Below are 24022 nucleotides of genomic sequence, written 5' to 3'. Positions count from 1 at the left end.
GTGATAAGGGCAAATATTGATATTCATTATTAGTTTACATGCACTAGGGAGAGTTTGGACATTCGCAGATCTACCTGTAAAATCGATATACCTCTCGTCTCGGACAAGGTCTGTAGCAGAACTGGTTTACAACCTTTTTAAAAGATGTTTTACTATCATTTCTTTTATGTATATTTTGTATGTATTGTACATATTCTCTTTATAGATATTTGTGGGATTCTTTGAAAATTGCTTTCTTTTGTTAATCAAATCTTGATAAGTCGTGACCTCAATGTTCATATTCTGTATTTGTTACATTCTTGAATGTGTCCACATTGAATTTGTCTACTAGGATATTAAATAAATTGCCAAGCATGTTTTATTCAGATTGAGTGATTTTTGCATCATTTGCTCTGAGGAGTATCACATTTGCATGGTCTGTATTCACCCTGAATTCAAACACAAACACTTTTGGAAATAAGAAAACTTTTTATTTTCTTCATAATTTGATGTAAGATTCCATCAGCTTGCATCACATTTTATGGATGTAAGCTAAATGATTTAAAAATGTTTTGTTTTTTTGCCAGCTGTCTGAAGGTCTGAAGCTTTTATAAATATGCACAGATGTCTTTTGGCTTCCATAATTGGACATGGAAAATAATTACACTGTGCTTTACTGGTAAATTAAGGTACTTTCCATAAAAAATTAACGGTACAAAACAGCACTATTTATGCCACAATAAAGCTGCATTAAACCAGTGCTTTCCAAGCAGAGCAGATCAGTGTTAAACCATTTGTCGCTGATATCTCCATTCATTTCTGCTCATGAACGGCCTGTTACATTCCTGTTGTCCTTCTGTACTTCTCACTTTCACTTTTTCATGATTGAAGAGATATCCAAAAATACACTCTGTAAAAAAAAAGGAAATGTTAGTAAAGAAATTAGGCACACATTTGAAAAACAATAACTTATATTATTCCTTGTTTTTTCATTAATAATTTCATTATTAATATAAATAAAATTTCTTGAATGTAGATGGCATTTGGTGATTTTTTAGAAAATCCAATAAATTTCTTAGTTTTAGCAGAAAAATCTATTAATTGTACTGTTCCAAAATAAATACGTAAGTTTTTATGTGGCTCTATGCGTGTCTTTTGTGTCTATACTTGCCATAGACATCCGTCGTCCCCCCCCTGGTGGTGGGTTCATGGGCAGGTCGTTGAGGGATCCCAGCTCAGACTCCGATCCTGAACTTCTAGTGGAGGGACAGGACGGACTGCCGGACATGCTGTCCGAGGGCATACGGGCCATGAAACTGGCTTTTCTGTTTGGTGGACAAAAGTCGCTCTCCGAGGACCCTAAAGCATCGTCCCCCAGGTCCGCCACACGGCTGGGCCTGTGCAGAGCGTTTCGAAGGCAGGCTGGTATTTCAGTATGACCCTCAAAAACCGAATGTCCCGAGTTAAAAGGCCTAACGTCCCTCTCTGAGCCGTTAATGCTCTCTAGATGCTGGTCTCGGTTTTCCCGGTCCTCAAGTAGCTCCATGGACGCCTGGGAGTGCAGTTCATGGATCATTCCCTGGCTGGGCTGGCGCATTTGGCGGGGCTGCTGGGTTATGCAGGACACCGGGAGGGTGGCCGCGGCGAAACTGTTGTGCCGCAGCATGTCGTTGCTCGAGGCGATGCATGCATTGCTTAAGAACAGCGGTGGGTCCATTTGCCCTTGCGGGATAAAAGTTTTCAACTGCGGATTTTTGTGGGGCGACAAGTTCGTCATCACACACAGTTGCTGAATGGTCGAATGCTTGGGTTTGCAAAGACTGTCGTCCTCGGCAAACTGGAGACCGCTCAGAGTCTGTTTAATTTTTTTCACCCCCAGGTGGGATATTTCCAAGAGGTTCAGGAACAACGAAACCCCTGCAATGACAATCATGAAAACCATGAAGATGGTCTTCTCCGTCGGCCTGGAGACGTAACAGTCCACGCTGTTTGGGCAAGGCACCCTCTCGCACTTGTACAAAGGATCCAGTCCTATGCCATATAAGATATACTGCCCCACAATGAACGCCACTTCCACCACTGATCTGGTGAGGATATGAATAATATATGTGCGCAGCAAGGAGCCCCTCAGAGGAGCCTTCTTCACTTTCTTTTGCTCTTCTAGCCTCCTCAGTTCCTTCTCCAACTTCTTGTGCTCCTCCAAGAGGGGCTCCGTCTCTTCCAGCTCGGCTCTCAGCTGGATTTTCCTCCTGTGCCGTTCTTTCTCCAAAGCCCTCAGCCGATACAGAGCATGTCCCATGTACACCAGCGAAGGCGAGGAAACGAAAATGATCTGCAGTACCCAAAAGCGAATGAGCGATATCGGGAACGCCTGGTCGTAGCAGACGTTCTTGCATCCCGGCTGATCCGTGTTGCAGATGAACTCGCTTTGCTCGTCCACCCAAACGTCCTCGGCCGCCACGCCAAGAACCAACATCCGGAATATGAACAGGATGGTCAGCCAGATTTTACCCACGATGGTGGAGTGAATATGAACCTCCTCTAAAATGCTCCCCAACAAGTTCCAGTCCCCCATCTTCACCGCCACATGTCCGTGCTTAGTTTAAGACAAAAAAATATGACTTTAGCCTACTGTTCAATTGGGTTTATTCTTAATTTCTCTGCATTTATGCATTAGCCGTCATGCATGAGGCTTTTGCGTGTGTCTAAACTAAACAAAAAAAGGATGTTTGATATAAATCCCAAGTCTAAAAGACATGCACATGCAACAACAAACTGCTCGTATTTAATTTTGCACCAAATGATGACAAACAAAATGACATGACTAAGCTAATCAAAGCATTATCTGCAGAACCAAACTAAAATCACTTACATTTCAGTGGGATTTGCTGTCTAGTTTCCTTGGTATATAAACAACCATGTTTTCCCCAACAAGGAAAATCTTTCCTTCATTTTACAGCCATGGAGTTTGCACATTAAAACGCAGCCAGTCTCTCCGCATAACGTCGGCTACAGTGAATGTTCCCCACAGTTGTTGCATGCAGCGAGTTCACAGGATGTAGAAATTGATCAGAAACTGACGGGACAATGCCCCATGGCGGATCTTATCAAGCAATTGCTGAAAAGAGCACCCCCTCACACACAAAAAGTTGCCCACGATGCCAACCAACCAAAATGTCCCTCATGCAGTCAATACAATGTTCTGCCACACAAAATATCATGATAATGCTCTTAAGCGAGCTGTGTTCATGCAATCCCACTTATTTTAGCTCAACCGGGTTGACTTGAACAACAAAATGGCTCTCAAAGTTTTGTAAGCATGCATATTCATCCTATTTAACCATTAATCTTATATGTAATCTATACTGCAAGTCAATTAGTCAATCCCAGACTCAGAACGAACTGCATCGATTGTGCATGTCTGTCGTATGGGGTTACCAAAATGTGATATTTTATCCGACCCAGCACCTAACACAAAACAACACATGTGAAATCTATCAACTCTATTTCACCATTTTCCTTCGTGTTCCCCTTTGAGTTTGTGCCTAAGCTTTCTGTGTTGTTTACGTTTGTGAACACTCAATGTCAAATGAAAGACCTTGCACTCGATTGCATCAGGCCGCCCCCCCTCCTAAACTCAATCCATCAATACTGCAGTGATTTGTTTAGCATGTTCTTTTTTCTGGTATTATGCACCACAAATCTCACTAAAAGCCCATTTGCACAATATTGTCCATTTACCTTATGAATCCAATAGCAATTGATACAAAAAAACATGGTTTTATATTGAAACAACAGGAGGGATGGTGGCAAGCCGTGATCCACCAATCAGCACGCGCACGTGATTTTGTTGTCCTGATTCGTCCCTGCCCGAACCTCTCAGCTACTGCACAACTCATCTCGCCGATCACACTACATGCTTCATAAAATGACCAGCCGTCCCTCAGGGCCTTTAATTAGCTTTCCATCACATGCTGACAGAGTCAATGGGGGATTGATTTGATTTTCCCTTGCAGAAGCTTGAACAGCAAATGCCAGAAGTCACATCAGGGACGTCGCATTACATAATGAGTTCATATGGTACCAAGCGAACGGCGGAACATCATCTATTGGTCTTTGTTCTGTGGTGCTTCATGTGATCTAATTGCCTTGATTGGGGCCAGAATGTGCACAGTGAATTATATGCATTTTTCGAGTGCAAAGTGCAAAAATAGTCATATGTGCTGAAACCATATGACAGCTGGACATTAGCCGACAATAAACCCTGACAGTCTTGCTCCAATATGAAGGTGCGGTTGTTCGCATATGAAGAGTTCCAATGCAAAAGCCTCTAAAAGCCACCTTGGTCAGAAATGAGATAACAATACTGAGTGAATTCTTTCCATACATAGTATACGTTCATTAAATACTTTCACGTTCACCAGCCTCAGCCCATTCAGAAGTACTGGTGCTTAGGTAGACACCTATACATACCTGACAAAAATGTTAATTTTAACGAAAAACGTCAAATGGCGTTTTCATCGCAGGCCTTCACATTGTTTCACTACTGTTTCATTATTATGTGGCTGCTCATCAAATAAATTATAACGTTCTACTCAGAAAAAAATAATAATAATTGGTCGCTGAATTTAGCCTTTCAAAAGCATTGTTTACTTTTACCCTTTTACCCCGTTACGTGCTGTGTTTGTCCAGTCAGTAACAATGACAAAAGGTTTAGGAATATGCAGTCTGAAACAGCACTTTATGAATACCCAGGATTAATTGTAAAAATTTACCCCAGGTAAATTATGAGCAGTGTGAAATGTAAAGAAAGATAACCCAGGATTCAGCATGACCCAGGGTTAACTATTTCAAGTGTGAATTGTGAAAAGCCCTTGAAGGGTTTCACAACCCTGGGTAAAAAGCAGTGCTAACCCCACTTCACACTAAATTGCAAGTGTGAAACGCTCCTTTACCCAGGGTTAAACGCGGTGTTTAGAATGACGATAACCCAGGGTGAAGCACACTGTGAAAAGCCCTAATGTGTGAAATGGTGCAGTGTTAGAATGTACGTTAATGCTTAGCAACGGACAACCAATAGTGTTCCTCGTGTTCACATGCTTTGGACAGTCACTGAAACAATGTGCATTGTATGGTCATGGTGGATCATGACCCGTGTTATACAACATCTGACCCGCCAAACTTTGATTGCAATTACGGCAACAACAACAAAAAATGATTATGCTCTGAAATACAGCTTAGAGACAATATTTGTCAGCAGAGGGGGAAGTTCCATAGTTGAACAATTGAACAGAGCCTATTATATAAATACCTTTGCAAATTGAAATATTAAAAAATAAAAATGTAATATTTAAATGTGTGACAATGTAACAGCAGTGTTTTTGTTGTAGTGTAAAAACATTATGTTGTTGGGGCGGGAGTTGGATGGACGTCCACCATGCTGATAGATCCATTTCAATCGATACGGACTCGTGCAGCCCTGATCTGACTGTTTGGACATAATGAGATTCCAGTACGCCTGCAGATATTTACCAAGAGGAGATTTTGGGTGTGAACGAGGTAACGAACAGAACGTGAAAAGCGTTCATTTGAAAACATATAAAAACATTAGACGTGGAGGATTCGATTTTTGTTTTGTTTAGTATTGCTTGAGTTTCAACGTATTAAATAGTTTTCAACCTCAGATTTATTATGGACACAATCATTAATCATTTAGTGGAAAAGATACAAATTCTTAATGAAAAGTGTGAGACGAGGAGAATCACTGATGAAATCATACACTATCTAGGATGATTATGCATATGACCCTTTAGACCCCTGCAAAAGAGAAACGTGGCGCTGCAGAGGTCATGGTGGATCATGACCTATGTGTTATACAACATTTGACCTGCCAAAGCTTTCACATGTATCATCAATCACGACAAAAAATACTGCAGTCTTTGCACACATTTCTCTTTATTCTCAGGTTAAACTGCTATCACTGCAGTTTTAATTCAAATATTTTTAATGATATTTTGTATGTACAGGTACACAGATGGAAAACTGAACAATATATCATACTTTACAACAACAAGCATCTAACTTAAAGTAATTCTAACTAGGGTAAAATAAAAGTCTTTACTATTTATTTGGATTGCCTGAAATATTTTTTTTTCCTGATTCACAATATTACAGTCCACACAAACTATAACTTACGGAAGAGGATTAGGACCAAGCAAAAAAAAAAAAAAAAAGCATCTCGAGATTTAAGTCATTATAATGCGGGATTAAACTCGTTAAATTTCGAGAAAAAAGTCGAAATAAAATCTTGAGAATAAACTCATTAAATATCGAGAATAAAATCGTTGTGTTTCGAGAAAAATCTTGTTATATTTCGAGAAAAAAAGTCGAAATAAAATCTTGAGAATAAACTCATTAAATATCGAGAATAAAGTCGTTGTGTTTCGAGAAAAAACTCGTTATATTTCGAGAAAAAAAGTCGAAATAAAATCTTGAGAATAACACATTCGATCAGTGTTCATTGCATAGCATACTGATAGAGGACATGGCAGAGTTGGATCACTTAGTCAAGCTTTCAGTAACAAAGAAATACTATCAACTTTAGCTAATTATGACAAAATTATATTAATGTCCTCTATCAGTATGCTATGAAATGAACACTGATCGAATGCGTTATTCTCAAGATTTTATTTCGACTTTTTTTCTCGAAATATAACGAGATTTTTCTCAAAACACAATGATTTTATTCTTGATATTTAATGAGTTTATTCTCAAGATTTTATTTCGAATTTTTTCTCGAAATATAACGTTTTTTTTTCTCGAAACAGAACGACTTTATTCTCGATATTTAATGAGTTTATTCTCGAGATTGTATCTCGACTTTTTTTCTCGAAATGTAACGAGTTTAATCTCGCATTATAATGACTTTAATCTCGAGATGCTTTTTTTTAAAGATAATTTATTCACATTAAAAGTAATAGTTTATACATATATATGAAAATTCTGCCATTTTTACTCACCCTGATGCCATCCAGTATAATAAATATATATAGCCTATATAGACTGATCAGTCATAACATTTTATTATGTTGGTCAATAATATTGTGTTGCCAAAACAGCTCAGACCTATCGAGGCATGGATGGACTGCACTGGACCCCTGAAGGTGATTCATCAGACCAGGCCTTCTTTCATTGATCTGTAGTCCAGTTCTGATGCTCACATGCCCACAGTTGGTGCTTTCAGCAGTGGACTGGGGTCAGCATGGGCACTCTGACTGGTATGCGGCTATGCAGCCCCATAAACAACATGATGAACTGTGTATTCTGACACCTTTCTATTTTTTTATTTTCTTTTTGAGCAATACTAGTAAAACTACAGTAGCTCATTTGTCTGATTGGACCATACAGGCCAGCCTTCGCTCCCCATGTGCATCAATGAGCCTTGGCCGTCCATGACCCTGTTGCCGGTTCACCACTGTTCCTTCCTTATAGGAGCACGTTTGATAGATACTGACCACTACAGACCGGGAACACCCCACAAGAGCTGCAGTTTTGGAGATGCTCTGACCCAGTCATCTAGCCATCACTATTTGGCCCTTGTCAAACTCACTCAAACCCTTCCGCTTGCCCATTTTTCCTGCTTCTAACACATCAACTTTGAGGACAAAATGTTCACTTGCTGCCGAATATATCCGACCCGCTAACAGGTGCCCTGACTTCACCTGTCAGTGGTCATAATTATATGCCATATATATACTAAAGTGTATATATATATATATATATTATATATATATATATACACACACACTTTAGTTACAACTACATGTTGATGGAGATAATTTAGTCAAATTTAAAGTAACAGTTTCACCATGATGCCATCCAGTATAATATATATTTATAAAATATTATATATTATACATACACACACACACTACTGATTTATCTGGTTATCTTTAAAAGCAGTATTTTATGCTCATCCAGGCTGCATTTATTTGATAAAAAATATAGTACCTACAAATATTATAAACATTATGATATTGTAATATTGTAAAGCATTATTATGATTTGAAATAACTTTTCTATTTTTATATATTTTCAAAAGTAATTAATAATTAGATATTAATAATATGTTTGGCAAAGCTGAATTTCAGCCTCATTATTCCAGTCTAATAGGTCTCATTAGTCTTCAGTGACATGTGATCCTTCAGAAAATATTCTAATATTTACTTATTTACATATGCTTATTTAGTGCTCAATATATATTACTTATAATATTTGTATATGTTTATATCTATATAATTATTCATTCATTTTATTTTGAAGGTTCCCTAGAATGAAAAATTAACCTTGCCATAGTGAAATAATAAGAGTTCAGTACATGGACATCACATACTGTGAGTCTCAAACTTCATTGCCTCCTCATTCATATGTAAATCTCGTAAATCAAAAACTCAATGGAAAAAAAAGTGCTTCTCAACATAAACCCAACCGTGACGCAAGCGTTGGGCATTATTTATATGCACACCCCCAACATTTGCATCTGTCCAAACAAGCCGAATCTACTGATGGTAATCAAGACACTCGAAGATAGCAAAAACGGCTTTCATGACACATGGTTGAGGTTTATTATAATCGGATACCACAACAAATCGTTCGTTTGTTTGGCCCATTTCAAGCAAGCTTTACTCAGATTCTTCAACTAAAGAAAGGGGCAACTGTATTCCTGCAAGCAGTAAGTAGTGATTTATCCACTTATTGACTGTTTAAACAATTTCTGATTAAATTGAAAGTTTCTTAGAGAGACCGCATTGTCTAGATGAAGCAAGATGCAAGTACAGAAACAATAGGAAACTCCAAGTACCATACAAAACTAAATAGTGTGTCTAATGACAAAGGGTAATATTATTTTGTATTACAAAATACAACCGTAGATACTTTGCATACGATCGTTCACGCGATCCTTCAAGCAAACATCACATTTTCCACCATATAAGTTAAAACGATAGTCAATGGAGATTGTTTTCAGATCGTCCGTGCGCGCGAGAGAGCTCGCGTGCATATGGTTGCTAGATTGGACATGTTTAGGTAAAAACCGGAGTGTATACGGGTTTCTTTTCTCAGAAAAGCTCTGTTTGGGGGATTTAATTACTGAAATCTGGCAACCGCACAAACACAAGCTCTTTCTCGCGCGTGGATGATCTGAAAACACCAATAAACAAGTAAGCTGCATTTGATCAATCTCCATTAGAGATGTTTTGCTTAGTTTCATTTAGTCTGTCTATGTTCTGTCAGGATGGTCAGGACTCACGAGCCGCTTTTATTGAACTGCTGTGAGCTGCTGAAATAAGCCAATCAGAGCAGAGCTCAACATTAATATTCATGACTCTTCCAAATAAGGCAAAAACAGACCATTACATCCAAGGGACAATTTATAGGGTTGTAAATGGACCTGTAAAACTGTATCTGGACATATTTTCCCCCTTAAATAAGCCAAATACCCTCTATGTAGATATCAGAGAACAATTTAACATATTGGTTAAAATCATTCTCGGGCACCTTTAATACATTTAATAGACCTTATTAACTTTCATTGCATATAAATTTATGAAATGCCACCTTTCGAAGTTTGTATTCACTTTATGTATTTCTCCAGAAAGGGAACAAAACTTCATTTCCCAGAATGAATTACCTGTTCTGAATTTAAATTCTTCTTCCTGTCATTCAAATTAAAATCCCAGATGAACTTCCTGTGGGGTGTGACCAATCCAATTCACATTCCAGCTCAATGAAATGGAGCCAATTTCTCAATTCTGAATCTTTATCAATCGTTTGAAAGATGGTGAGTAAATGATGACAGAATTTTGTATTATTCCATAATACAATTATGGAATAGTCAGAATGGAATATGGAATAGACAGAATACACTATTCCATTGATGACCTGATGTGAATTCACTTTGAGAAGTTGTAAATATACCCCATAGTTTTTTCTCTCAGTCTACTTTAAATGTACTGTTAGCATAACCACAAACCTAGATATAATGATTCTTGTCCAAATTAAAAGTTTGATTTGCAGTCCTATACATTTTGAAAGAGTTTGCATCCCTGTGTTTTACTATAGTAAAATAAAACTCTACTTTAAAGTTTACTCTGATACATTTTACAAAGTTCCAATATTGTTTATATTGCCATGACTTTTAAATTAAGTGGAATCCAGGTATGTGGGCATTACCGTATATGTGTCAGGAGCTGTTTTTCGTGTTAGTGCGAAGCCTCTGTAGCTCTTCCTCCAGTGTGTTGATCTTCTCCAGTAGACTGGATCTATCCCGCAGAGCTTGCTGCTCAGCCACCTTCTGCGCTTCCTGGATCTTCCTCTCATACCAGCGTTCCAGCTGCGTGGAGACCGTCTCAAAGAAACGCTGCGTCACCTCCATGGCGTGCAAGTTTGCCCGCTCTTGAGTGAAGGAGGCCTCTGCAGGCCGCTGGGAAAACACCAGGGTCTTCATGGTGCCGTGCTGCTGGGTATGAGCGTGATGTGCTTTGATCCTATCCCTCAGGTGCCTGCTGTGTCTCCTGGCTGGGTCCAGCGCTGGTTCTGTATCGCTGTCATTGAATTGCTTGCTGGATGTGGACAAGCTACTGCTGGCACTGCTGTCACAGAGTTCATCCCCCTTGTCTGACCTGGACTTTGAGACATCAACTTCCTGCTGTTCTGCTCGATGCCACTTGGGGTCAGCAGTCGCCAGCTTCCTTGAAAGAGGTTTGTGTTTAACCGTGGAAGGAGCTGTCAGGTTAAGACAATCATCTGTGTGAATATGGAAAGACATTTTAGTAAAACACATTTATTTATTTATTTATAACATTTTTGATTATTATTCATATAAAATATAAATCTTTTGTAACATCACAAATGTCTTACTTGTCTTTCTACCAAAAAAATAAAAATAAATTATTACTGACCCCAAACTTTTTAACGGTAATGGATAATGTTACAAAAGCTTTCTATTTCAGACACCTGCTGTTCTTTTGAACTTCCTATTTATCAAAGAGCCCTGAAAAAAATGTACACAACTGTTTTCAACATTGATAATGATAATTAATGCTTCTTGAGCAGCAAAGTAGCATATTTGATTCTTTTTCTCACAGATTATGTGACCCAGAAGACTGGAATAATGATATTGAAACTTCAGCTTTGTCATTACAGGGATAAATTACTATATTAAATTAATATATTCAAACGGAAAACAGTTATTTTAAAATGCAATATTTCACAGTATTAGAGTTTGTGCGTGTGTGTGTGTGTGTGTGTGTGTGTGTGTGTGTGTGTGTGTTTAATAAAATGATGCAGTCTGGTGAGCAGAAGAGACTTATTTTAAAACATAAAAAAAAGAAAGAATATATATATATATATATATATATATATATATATATATATATATATATATATATATATATATATCCCACACAATATATATATATATATATATATATATATATATATATATATATATATATATATTGATATATTTTTTTTATATATTTTTTTGGCGTTTGATTTATATATATATATAATATATATATATATATATATATATATATATATATATATATATATATATATATATATATATATATATATATATATAAATAGATACATTTTCTCATATTATCTTAATATTTTTATATATTATGCTTCAATGTTAAACGCAAAGCTTGTTTTAACCCTTGTGCAGTTTTTCTTGGGAGTCACACTTGATTAAAAAAAACAATTTATGCAGTATTTCATGTTAAAATAGTCTCTAGGCCTTTAAAATCCAATTTTGAGGGCAGATTAGCGCTGTTCTAGTGGGAGTATAGAAAGAAAACATGTAATACCATGGTGTAACCACTAGTTGCCTGTATAGCACTGTAGAGCAGCTTGTGAATTGCCTAGTTGTTTTTAGACATAATTACATATTTTTATTAGATGAAAGATTTAAATATATATTTAAACATCTCAAAGTTTTAGATTTTTTTTGTTAGAAAACAAAGTGATTTGAAGTGTTAGTTTATGCATTATGAAACCTGAACATTGAGTTAGAAAGAGAATGAAAGCAAGTATTTTGTGATCCGTTTTTGATTCAGAATTAATAAACAAAAAAATGCAATTCATTCAATCACCCTGGGACACAACATCACGGTGGTGAGCTTTTTTTCTGCATTATTAGTGAATTATTGAATTGATTTTAAATACTTTCAAAACTTTTCTGTGTGTGTGTGTGTGTGTGTGTGTTTGTGTGTATGTGTGTGTGTGTGTGGATATTTCTATATCACATTCTTGATGTTTTATAGTGTTATCCCCTCACTGCTGTGTACCTCTTTTCAGCATTGTGTCCGATTCTTAGATTGTGCACACAAAAATTCTCAGTATTTTCGTATTTTTGTCAATTTTCTATGGTCTGTCATTTTTAACCGAAGACTATAAGTGTGACAATTTTTTTATGACCAGTTAGCTTGTACGAATCATGCCCCAAAATTTTTTTTTGTGTTCACATTCCAAGTGATTTTTAACAATTAAAATTATCTGGTCAGAAATGGCCAAAGAGGATGTTTTAGATATTTTACTGGAGATAATGATAGTGATAAAAATATGTTTTTTCCAATGCATGTTTTTAAAACCTGAAGAACCATTCAGCTTCATCTCAAAGTATCTCCTCGCAAGTGCGTCCCCAAACTCAAGACTTTTCACTTCGGTGTGAGGAGCTGCTCCTGGGCTGGGTAACACATTGACGTAGGTGGCTAGTGAGCTGGAGCTCTCCTCAGAGACGAGTGACAGCAGCGGGAGACTCTCTGGGTCTGAGTCCACCAGAGAACGATCCGCCGAAGGAGAGCGCAGGAGTTTGTAGTGCTGTGTCTCGGCAGGCATTCGCACCTCAATATCCTGAATCTTAGACATGCACCAGGTTTTAACAGCGTTGGTAGCCGCTACCTGCTTGAAAGATAAAAAACAGCGCAACATCAGCTTGATTAATCATGTCTATGCTGATGCAATGATGGTTTTGCATCCCTGCTCTAGAGCTGACGTACCTGTTTTCTCTCACCCTCCATGCGTTCCAGTGTGGCCCTCTGATCGATTCGATAATGACACTCCATCCTCTCAGCTGACACACGCTCCTCCGTGAGTTTCTCAAGCACTTTAATCTGAACAGGAAGAGATATGAGTCTTTAATACCCATGTTTTCAGTGCCATTGGTGTCGGAAGTGTTTTTCCAATTTATTTAATCCATAGGGATTACAAAGAAATCTACAATAAAGAGCCATGCACCAAAACCAACCACGATCAAGTCTTTTGTGATCTAAGATAATAAATGGTAGTATTTTTATTGAAATTGAAGGTTTTTTTTACACTACTTTTTGGTGTAAGTAATATTTTTTTAAAGGAACACACTGACTTTTCGGGATTTTAGCTTATTCATCATATCCCCCAGAGTTATTGTCTATCTATCCCCAGACCAAGCTGAACATTGAATTTCTTGAATTTTTTTCTTCAACAACATGAATTTCTTTCTTCAGCTGAACACAAGGGAAGATATTTAAAAGAATGACAGTAACCAAACAGTTAACTGGAGCCATTGACTTCCATAGTAGGAAAAAAAATACTATTTTTTTTTAAATTTTAAAAAATATTTAAGGAATTTTAAATATCTTTCCTTGTTTTCAGTTGAAGAAAGAAATTCATACAGGTTTGAAACAACTTGAGTAGGGATGAGTAAAGGATGACATAATTTTAAAGTGAACTATGCCTTTAAAGTGTCATTCAGTCTACATTTTAGACTTGTCATTCGTCAAAGATATTGCGTTTATATAACGTTAGTCACAATGTAGGCTACGCAGTGACTGTGATGTCCTTAATACAAGCATGCAAAAACATCACACTTCAGTTCTCAATAAAATATAAATATATAACTTAAATTTTTACAAAATGAATAGCCTTATATAAAACTTATATTGTGGAAAAGGTGACGTTTGCTAGAAGGATTAAGAGAACGATCGATCTGTAAGCAATGTATCTACGGTTGTATTTTGTAATACAAAATAATATTAACCTTTGTCATCAGACAAAGTTCTCAGTATTTTGTCTAATTTGACAAGTTTTGTATAGTACTTGGTAGGGATGCACCGAATATTCGGCAACCGAAATTATTCGGCCGAAAATAGCCAAAAAAAGCACTTTCGGCATTCGGCCGAATAAGTAAAAAGGCCGAATAATTTTGGCCGAACAATGACGCGATCAAAAAGTAACCCACGTAGAGTGAGAGTCGCGTGCTTTATGCAGCAAACATGTCAGCAGTGTGGAAGCACTGTTAAGTGCTGCATCTCATGTCATCGATGAGAAGAGGAACCGACTTTCATGTGAGAAAGCAGAGAAGCTACTTTTCATAAAGAAGAACCTGCCACTTTTCCTGAAGAAGTAGGCTAAGTAGGCTTATGTCTAGGACAGTTATTTATTTGTTGTGGGTTCATCCACATTTTTTGCACTATTTAATGCACATTTGTTGTTGTAGACATACAGGAGTTACATTCTTTCAGCAGTCAGTTATAGGCCTAACATAGGCTATTCAAGAAGGGGGGCTTCTAAGATGGCCAAATAAAAATATATTTTTTATTTTACTAATTATTTATTTTAAGTTATGTTGTGCTTAGTTTGTATAATATCTGCTGGAATGTTAAAAAAAAAATTCAGTGTTAAATAAATATTTTGAAATTGTATTTTTGTTATTTGATTTATTTCTCTGAAAAGCAACACAAAATAGTAAAAAGCAAATTTTTACTATTTAATTATTGTAATGGTAAAAAAAAAATTGCCAAATAAATGGAAAAAATGCGAAACACCGCGTTCGGTATTCGGCCTTCGGTCTTCGGCCAAGCATTTCATTATTATTCGGTTTCGGCTTCGGCCAAGAATTTCATTTCGGTGCATCCCTAGTACTTGGAGTTTCCTATTGTTACTGTACTAGCATCTTGTGTCATCTAGACAATGCGGTCCCTCTAAGAAACTTAAATAGCCCAAACAAACGAATGATTTGTTGTGGTATCCGATTATAATAAACCTCAACCATGACTGTTGCCATATGAAAAGTCCTCACGTCCCCTGCACAGCCTGGATCATAATGTGTGTCCGAGCTGCCATTTTTGCTATCCTCAAGTGTCGTTTGATGATTCGGCTTCATCAGTTCCGCCTGACAATGAACATGTTTGGACAGATGCAAATGTTGGGGGCGTGCATATAAACTATCCCCAACGCTTGCGTCACGGTTGGGTTTATGTTGAGAAGTGTTTTAGATTTACGAGATTTATATAAGAAGTAGGAGGCAATGGTGTTTGAGACTCACAGTATGTTATGTCCATGTACTGAACTCTTATTATTTCACTATGGCAAGGTTAATTCAAATTTTCATTCTAGGGCATCTTTAACATTGGGCTTAATGAGCTTCTGCTCCCTTCTGGACCCTAGTGGCCAGTTTAGGAATTGCAGTTTACATTACTTCCGTATTGGCCCCAAAGAAAGCCATCGGTTCACTATCCGTCATCGCGTAAAACCTGGCAATAATGCGCCAGGTGGATAAGCCAGTCTGTGATTGGTTCCCGCAAAAGTGTAACAGAAGTAGTATAAATAAATGTACAGTTTTCCAGACTGAGTTGCTGGGCGAAATCAAAACACTGGCAGTTCAGGCTGGGTTTACCCAGTCTACCAGAGTTAGATACACCATTCTCATCTCAGTGCAAGCCATAGCAAGCCTAACTTAGCACAAAGACTGGAGGTAAACTGCTCCATCTAGCCTACTGCTCAATAAATGACAAAATAACACCAACATTTTCCTATTTACATGTTGGGATGTGTATAGTTACATTCCGTACCGGCGGAAAATGAAAAGTTGCAATTTTCCAGACAGATATGGCTAGGAATTATAATCCCATTCAAATATAAACATCACAAAATATAAATAGGAAAACATTGGTGTTATTTTGTCCCTTATTGAGCAGTAGGCTAGATGGAGCCATTTACCTCCAGTCTTTGTGCTAAGCTAGGCTATGGGTGTGTCAGACAGTTATGGCACGTGCTGAGATATGAATGGTATGGATTTATCTAAGTCTGGGGGATGCGGCGAATAAGCTAAAGTCTCAAAAAGTCGGTGTGTTCCTTTAAAGGAAATTGATCAAAAGTGACGGTAAAGACATGTATAATGACAAAAAAGATTTCTATTTCAAATAAATGCTTTTTTGTTTTGTTTTTTTCTATTCATTAAAGAATCACGGTTTCCACAAATATATTAAAGGGGGGGTGAAACACTCAGTTTCAGTCAGTGTCATGTCAATCTTGAGTACCTATAGAGTAGCATTGCATCCTGCATATCTCCGAAAAGTCTTTATTTTTTTAATAATTATATAAGAAAGATGCGCTGTTCCGAGTCTTTCCGAAAAAAGCCGAGCAGGTGGGGGCGTGTCGTGTGAGCGGAGCTAAATAATGACGTGTGCTCGCTGCTGCTATGTTGAGTCGAGTGCGTCGTAAAGCTGTGTCAACAGCGGGAAAAAAACTTTATTCAAAATAAAAATATGGCTTTTAATCAGATACAGCCATACATCTATGATCCGGAATCAGACCCAGAGGCTGCAGTTGAACAGGAGCAGCAGCAAAAACGACTAGAGCAGGACGTCTCTATGTGGTACAAGTTATACACTAACTATATAATATGCTTAGCGACTTGTGTTATTTACATATTTATACTTGAATTATATCGTCGTATTTTTGTCTTTGAAGGTGTACATGTGAGAAGTGCAGTTGTGAACGTGTGTGTGTGTGTGTGTGTTTACGCGTGGTTTGTGTAGACAGTAAGCGGACTAAAAAAAACACAGACATTTGAAGCAGTCTCACTCACCCTTCTAACGTTGGGACTGCTCCATCATTCAGCATTAGGCGATTGGGAAAATCCGGCGTCGAGCTGGGCCTTGTTTATGAAACAGTCGGCACCGAAATGCAGCGAACAGATATAAACATTCGCGCAACTCAGTTGCTGATCCGGAAAAGCAAATTACATCCACTGTTGCCTTAACGCGGGGGTTTTGGCGAATCTGTGCAGGACTGTCTTGGTCTGGCAACCAAAAACGCACTTTTTTGGTGACATTGTTATGTGCACATCACCTGTCCAGCATCCTACAAGCCAGCGCTTTGATGGGCGTAGCCTGTTACTTTCGTTCTCTCCCTCTCTCTCTCTCACGCGCTTCCGGTAGAATTGTCCGTAAGGCCCATACAAGGAAATTCCGCCCCCATTAACGTCAAAGGGGACGCATGATCTCAAAAAACTTGCCGAAACTTATGACTAACCGGAAGTAGTATTTTTGACAAAGAAATACTCCCATCAAACGTCCACCTTAACTTTTGAAACTTTGTCTATGTTTAGGATGGGATTCCAAGTCTTTAACAGTGTAAAAAGATCAGTATGCATGAAACAGCATTTCACCCCCCCCTTTAAGCAACACAACTGTTTCAATTTTGATAGTAATAAGAAATGTTCCTTGAGCAGAAAAGCAGCATATTAGAATGATTTCTGAAGGATCATGTGACCCTGAAGACTGGAGTAATGATGCTGAAAATTCAGCTTTGCCATCACAGTAATAAATAGCATTTTAAAATATATTAGAATTAAAAAGTGTATTTTAAAGTGTATCATTTTATAATATTTAAATTGTAATAATATTTCCCAATATTGCTATTTTTATATTACCAATGTTACTGTATTTTCTATTAAATAAATGAATAAAACATAAAAAACATATTTTTGAACAGTATGTACAATTAATTTATTTATCTTCTCAAAAGACAGCCGGTGAGTTACAAAGGAAAATGTAAACGGAAAAGCTGCAATACCACGGAAAAAGACAAACCTGATGCTTGTGTTTTTGCTCTATTCTGCTGAGCCTGCAGTTCATCTCCTCTTGGACAGTGTGAATTTCTGACCTCATCTCCATCTTTGTGGCTTTCAGCTTTTTCTCCAGCGTTTTAATGAGGGGCTTACAATGACAGTCTTTTGCAGGAGCCTGTTTGCAGACAGTCACTGGTTAAGAGGTTTTAAAACAAACAAATGCCTTGCACTATTGCTCTAATGTAGAGTTTACCTGCTTTATATGTCCGTCTCTGTCTCTGTATAGCGTATAAAGCTGATAGGCTTTTCCTGGAGTTTGATCTTCCTCTTGAGAGCTGGGACTGCTGTGATTCAATCTCCGGGATGGAGATCCTCTCTCATGGAGCTGATACTCTCTCCGGGACACATGTTCCAACTTTTTAAATAGATCAAAAATATGTATTAAGATTCATTTGATTAATATTAAAATAACAGATATATGTTTATTAAGCCATCTAATGAAGAATAATACTGTATAATAATCAGCATGTCAGCATTATTGCAAAATAAACCCCTGTAGCATGACTATATAGCATTACTTCACATCATCTCTTACATAGTATATGATACATCATAGTGTTCAATAATATAATACAATATGAATTTAATATCACTACCTTCCTTCTTGGACTCCTGATCTTTGGCCTTGTGCAGGGGCTCAGAGTTGCTGTGCTCGGTTCAGCTTGTATCCTGTGAAATACTTGATCACTGTTGTTTGTGTCTTCAGCCACTTCTGTACGGTCCTGCACAATGATGGCAGTGCTCAGCATGCGAGGGATTTTTAGGCGAAAACAATCACATGACCTCTGATCTTTTTTGGTTATGGAAGCTTAGTAGTCATGTGACATTTTCTTCTCAATGGCCCCTAGACCCCAATCATACAAATGCTGCAGCGCAGATGGCTGAATCTTATCTGAATGTTCCACCTTCTCTCTGGAGGTTTGAGCTCTGGGGAGGGACTGAGTTCTCCTCTGGGCCCGCAACACATCTCTTCTTTTTTTCACTGTCTTTCCACGAGCAAACCTCTGGACCTGAACAGGGACATGCAGCTTGAGTTAGAGAAGCTATTGTTAGAATAGGGTTGAAGTTTGGATGGTTTAGAATAGTTCTGTTAGCTCCTGGTTGGTAGATGGATTTTCTACACCATTTAAGGGCACAAAGGTCTTTTTCCATTGATGCAAATTCAAAAGCAACTGTGTATTCTAAATAAAAATGATTTACCGTATATATTTTATTATATTATTACAGCTTTTCCACGGTCTGGCCGAGCAGTTCTAAGAACAGTAGGAACGGTTTATTTCCATTGGAGCCTGGTGCTGCATGGCACGATTACAAACCGTTCTTGGCCTAGAAATTTCAATATGGTTGGCTAACTGTGCTGAACCGCACAGGTAGAATAATTGTAAGTGACGTCACTCAGGATCGGTCCAAAAACGTTCGCTGTTTACATCTCATATCGTCTGTAAACTCAAGGTATTGACTGACACATTTGTATTACGTTCCAAAGAGGTCCATTATCAGCAAAGTCATTTAACTTGGCGGACATCTTCTAAATGCCTCTTGGTCATACAAGTGCAGCTCTTATATGCCTGGACAAAGCTAATGCATATGCTCAATCCTGCCTAAGAACACTGCCTGCTTCTATAGCAACCGGAGCTTCTAACTGCAGCTGCAGTGACGCAATGACTTTACTAATCAATGATTAGCTCCTTCATTTAGAAGGCGGGGCTTATTCGCCATATCGGGCGTTACACTTTCTGCCATTCATAAGTAATCGGAGTGAACCATCTTTCTGTATATAAAGTATTTAATTAGCAGCCCCACAGTGGAAAATTAAACCATATCTGTATTGGCGATTAAGCATTGAGAGTGGTTTGGCCAGATGGTGGAAAGCAGCTTTTGTTTCGGTCCTTGAACTGGTTAGTGGTTGTTCACACAGAATTAGTTTTTGCATTCCACTACTCTTTCTTTGTTTTCTATAAAAACAAGCACATGTTTCCCAGCAAATGCAGAATGTTCCGCTAACGTTGGTATTTGGTTCCCTAATGGCTAGTTTTTTTGAGAACCAAATACCATTCTAGGAATGTCTTTTTAGGTTTTATTTTTGCATCCATAAAATAACGTTCCCAGAACATTCCATGGTGTTTTTAAAGGGGGGGGGGGGGGGACACTCAATCTCATGTCAATCTTGAGTACCTATAGAGTGTTATTGCATCCTTCATATCTCCGAAAAGTCTTTAGTTTTATTATATTTATAAAAGAAATATAGGCTGTACCGAGTCTTTCCGGAAAAAAACGAGCACCTGGAGGCGTATCGTGTGGGCGGAGCTAAAGAATGACGAATGCGCACCCAAAGCGGTGACGTCCTCAAGCGTGGAGGAACCCATGGCTATCGATCTCAGCTAATAGATATATGATCCAGAATCATTCGGAGGCTGAAATAAATTGAACAGGAGAAACAGCAGCAGCAGGACGTCCGTCTCTGTGGTATGTACTGTATTTAGTGGGCTGTCAACATTTGTGTGTCTTTACTCGCAGTTTATGAGGACATGATTCGGTTTATGGACTATTGTATGCGACTAAACCTTAGCAGTAGCAAGCCAAACGGTTTTGCACGTCAGACTAGTGTAACGTTATACATGAACAACAATGGAGTCCGTTTGCGCATTTGAATGACGAAGCACGCGATCGTATCGTTTACTGATGTTTACTCACGCGACGATAGCCAACAGCATAGACATTTGAAGCAGTTTAACTCACCGGCTGCTTCCAAAGCAGGACCGCTCTGTCAAAAACACACTTCTTTGGTATGATTTGGTGAAGTCCTGTGACAGAAGTGACCGTAGAAATCCACTTTGCGACGCGACTAAAGCGATGTTGTGAAGCTTCCCGTCATTTCTGCGTTCAAATCGGTTCAAATGCAGCGCTGCCTTCCCGGAATGCTGTGCTGAAGCGTTGAAGCCGCTTGACGCCACCCATAGGAATAAAGTGGAGCGCGGCGCGTCATAAGTGTTCACGGACGACTGGATCTGCAGCTGAGATTGTTTATGGGCGTGCATTTCCTCTCTCGCTCTAGTAACGCGCGCGCACCCTACTGGGAGAAGAGCCCTTACGGCCCACACAAGGACCTTCTGTTCTATTAACGTCAAGCCGACCCACACTCGAAAAAAACTCTGAAACTTGTGAGAAATACTCCATCAAACGTCCAACATTAGTTTTTGAAACTTTGTCTGTTTCGGATGGGAATCCAAGTCTTTAACAGTGTAAAAAGCTCAGTATGCATGAAACAGCATTTCACCCCCCCCCCCCCCCCCCCCCCCCCTTAAATAACCTTAAAATAGCTTATACAAAACATTCCCTAATGGTTATTTTTAGGTTATTATTTAATAAGCTTGTAAAATAACAAATGTAAAATAATTGCAGATGTTTTTGTTGAATGATACAGAGCCCTAAAATTAGTTTAATTAAGCAATTATGTTGAAATGAGATCAATCAAAATGTGCGTTATAAAGATCAAATAAATCCAACTTTATAGAAAAAGCAAAGACACAATGGTTATCTATGGGGACACGTGTAGATATCTATGGTTTTTAAAATATTAAATGTATTCACAAACATGAATAAATAATTATTCAGTAGGATATCAGACAAACCTTAATTGTTAGCTGAGTTGACTTTTTTGTTTGCGTCTTGCGCCTTTCGTTTTTAAAACACGGCGGTCAAGATAAAAGAAGTTTAACTTTTTTTAAAATACTTTGACATATGACATGTATCATGAGACCTAGCCTTCAGACCTAGTATAATGAGAAAAAAAAACACCTTGTGGCTTTCTGAACAAAAACGCATTCTGTGTCGATGGCCTCTATGGGTTACATCCTAGGGTTACATTAGGCTACCAGTAGTGCAGCGTTCACACCATGCAATAATTACCGTAAATTTGAGATAAAAACATGTGATATTCTATAATTCTATTATTCTACTATAAATTAATCTGCAATAATCAGGTGGTACAGCTGTCACGTGGTACAAGTAGGAGCTCTCAGAAAATGTAGCTTACAAATTGCAATTACAAGCTCCGGGAGAACATGCACGCTTTTTACCAGTTAAAATGATGGGAATTACAACATAGTAACATAGAACGCTCCTTAGGTGGTGGAATGTTTCTGTGTTTATGAGTGAGTCATTTGAATCATTCGTCAACCTAATTGGTTCAAAATTGAATCAAGAGACTGCCTTTGAGTCAGTGAATCATTTATTAAACAGGTTTGTTCAATAGCACTGATTTATTCAGGAGCGAATCAATTTTTCATGTAATGCTTTGCTAAAAAGAGTATGATGGGACAATGAACTGGTTCTAAATGGAAATAGCACTAAAATAACAACTTGCTTACCTGATTAGATTTTGCTATAAGAATAGCCACATCTCGGTTGTTATTGTCTTGGGCTTTATCAAGAGCAGTGTGGCCTGTCTGTTGATAGATTTAACATGTGAGTAAGTTGTCATTTAACAGATGCAGTCATCCAACACAATTTTCAGTGCTAAATGCCATGTTCAAGGGTACAATAGTGATAGTTAAGCTGTAGCGTTATCCAGACACCCCCATTACAATATTCAGTCATATCATATTACACACGACTTACATTGTTTCTGATGTTTGTGTCAGCTCCTGCTTCCAATAACAGATTGACAGCTTTCTTGTGATTTAGCACAGCAGCGACATGGAGCGCAGTGTCTCCTATCTGAAAAATATGTAGGTAGACCATTTAATTGTTTGTTAATTTGCCTTTGAATTTTTCATTGTGTTGTAGAATAGTATAATACATCATCAACTGTACATTTTTATGTAGTTTTGTTACCTTTTGACAGCTTAGACAAAATAATATCCTACATAATAAATAAACCACATTGGTGCTGGATCCAAAACAACCAGAATGAGGATCTGACCTGGTTTTTCTCAGCCACAGAGCAGAAAGAACCCAAGAGGAGCTTAATCATGGCCAATTGATTGTAGCGTGCCGAAATGTGTAAACATGTGTCACCTGCCTGGAGGGGGAAAAAATGATTTTTCTTCTTTTTCAGGTTTTAAAATGTTTTACTTTCACATTAGAATTTATATATAATCATTAAAAAATGAATTGTGATGATTTTAAAAGAGTGCACATGCATTGTTTTTACTGTCAGGCATAGCTCCACCAAGCAGTAGCACTTGAGCGCTCTGGGAATGGCCATTCTGACAGGCTAGATGGAGAGGAGTGTTTCCTGCCTTTTAAAATAAAATAGTAATACAAAATAAATCATTGCATAGAAATGGACTGCATAATGACCATTTATCCGAATCTGAGTTTAACAGAACATCTCCGGTGTTCAAATAGTTGAGTTTTCGCTAGATGTAGACCATATCTGTTAGCTTTCAGTTGATCTGTAAACTGATCAACTTTTAGCAGATACCCATTAAAAATATATGTTTTCATTTGTTTTTTCTACTCTGAAATACATTTTAGAATGAGAATGTCCCTTTGAATGTATTATGTTATAAGTATGTGTTAGCAGAAGTTATTTGGGTAACACTTTATTTTAAGATGATGTAGTTACAGGTTACTACATGTACTTATAGTAATAACAGTAAATTATGCAAAAATAATTACAACTAATCCTAAACCAAACCATAAACATAACTCTATAGTAGGTACATGTAGTTAATTAATATTACTATAATAATAGTAAATATCTAAAGTATCTATCTTCTGACACAGTTCTGACGCCTCTCACAGTTCGAAATGCTTATGCGACATCCGTCATCATACATCACACCAGTTCTTTCAGTTATGCTTCTTTCCGTGAGTTGAATATGGAAGGGGGTCTGGTGGAAGGTAGATATTTTACTTTATACAATTTTAAATGGCCTTGTATAAGTTTTGTACAATTTTAAAGGCCTTCATTCATTAACCTCCGGAGCCGTTTGGAGCACTTTTATAATGGATGGATGCACTTTTATAGGCTTGAAATGTTGTCTGACATTATAATAGCCAGGACATTTTTTAATATAACTCCGATTGATTCCGTCTGAAGGAACCAATCACAGCACATTTCATATTTCGGAAGGA

General features: G+C 37.8%; 1 protein-coding gene across 2 annotated transcripts; it reads right to left on the bottom strand.

Moving 5' to 3' along the window:
• Positions 1-567: 567 nt before the first annotated feature.
• On the bottom strand, positions 568-23125 carry LOC137091397 (gap junction Cx32.7 protein-like). 2 transcript variants are annotated; one of them, XM_067455777.1, is made up of 12 exons: positions 23079-23125; positions 22863-22957; positions 22559-22657; positions 22309-22386; positions 18844-18948; positions 18535-18660; positions 18132-18293; positions 17901-18053; positions 13044-13157; positions 12636-12948; positions 10210-10782; positions 2490-2575 (listed from the first exon to the last, which is right to left on the bottom strand). In XM_067455777.1, exons 1-11 carry the CDS (start codon positions 23101-23103, stop codon positions 10220-10222), a joined length of 1833 nt encoding a protein of 610 aa, XP_067311878.1. In that variant the 5' UTR covers positions 23104-23125; the 3' UTR covers positions 2490-2575; positions 10210-10219. The 2 variants fall into 2 exon arrangements, with proteins under 2 accessions (XP_067311879.1, XP_067311878.1); XM_067455778.1 differs by lacking the exons at positions 12636-12948; positions 13044-13157; positions 17901-18053; ... (5 more) ...; positions 22863-22957; positions 23079-23125 and adding an exon at positions 568-889 and having other exon boundaries at positions 1151-2575; positions 10210-10489.
• Between the last annotated feature and the right edge of the window lie 897 nt (positions 23126-24022).

This window comes from Pseudorasbora parva, chromosome 10 (assembly GCF_024679245.1).
Source record: "Pseudorasbora parva isolate DD20220531a chromosome 10, ASM2467924v1, whole genome shotgun sequence".
Taxonomy (NCBI): domain Eukaryota; kingdom Metazoa; phylum Chordata; class Actinopteri; order Cypriniformes; family Gobionidae; genus Pseudorasbora; species Pseudorasbora parva.
The sequence above is the reverse complement of the archived record's forward strand: the minus strand, read 5'-3'. Positions and strand labels throughout refer to the sequence as shown.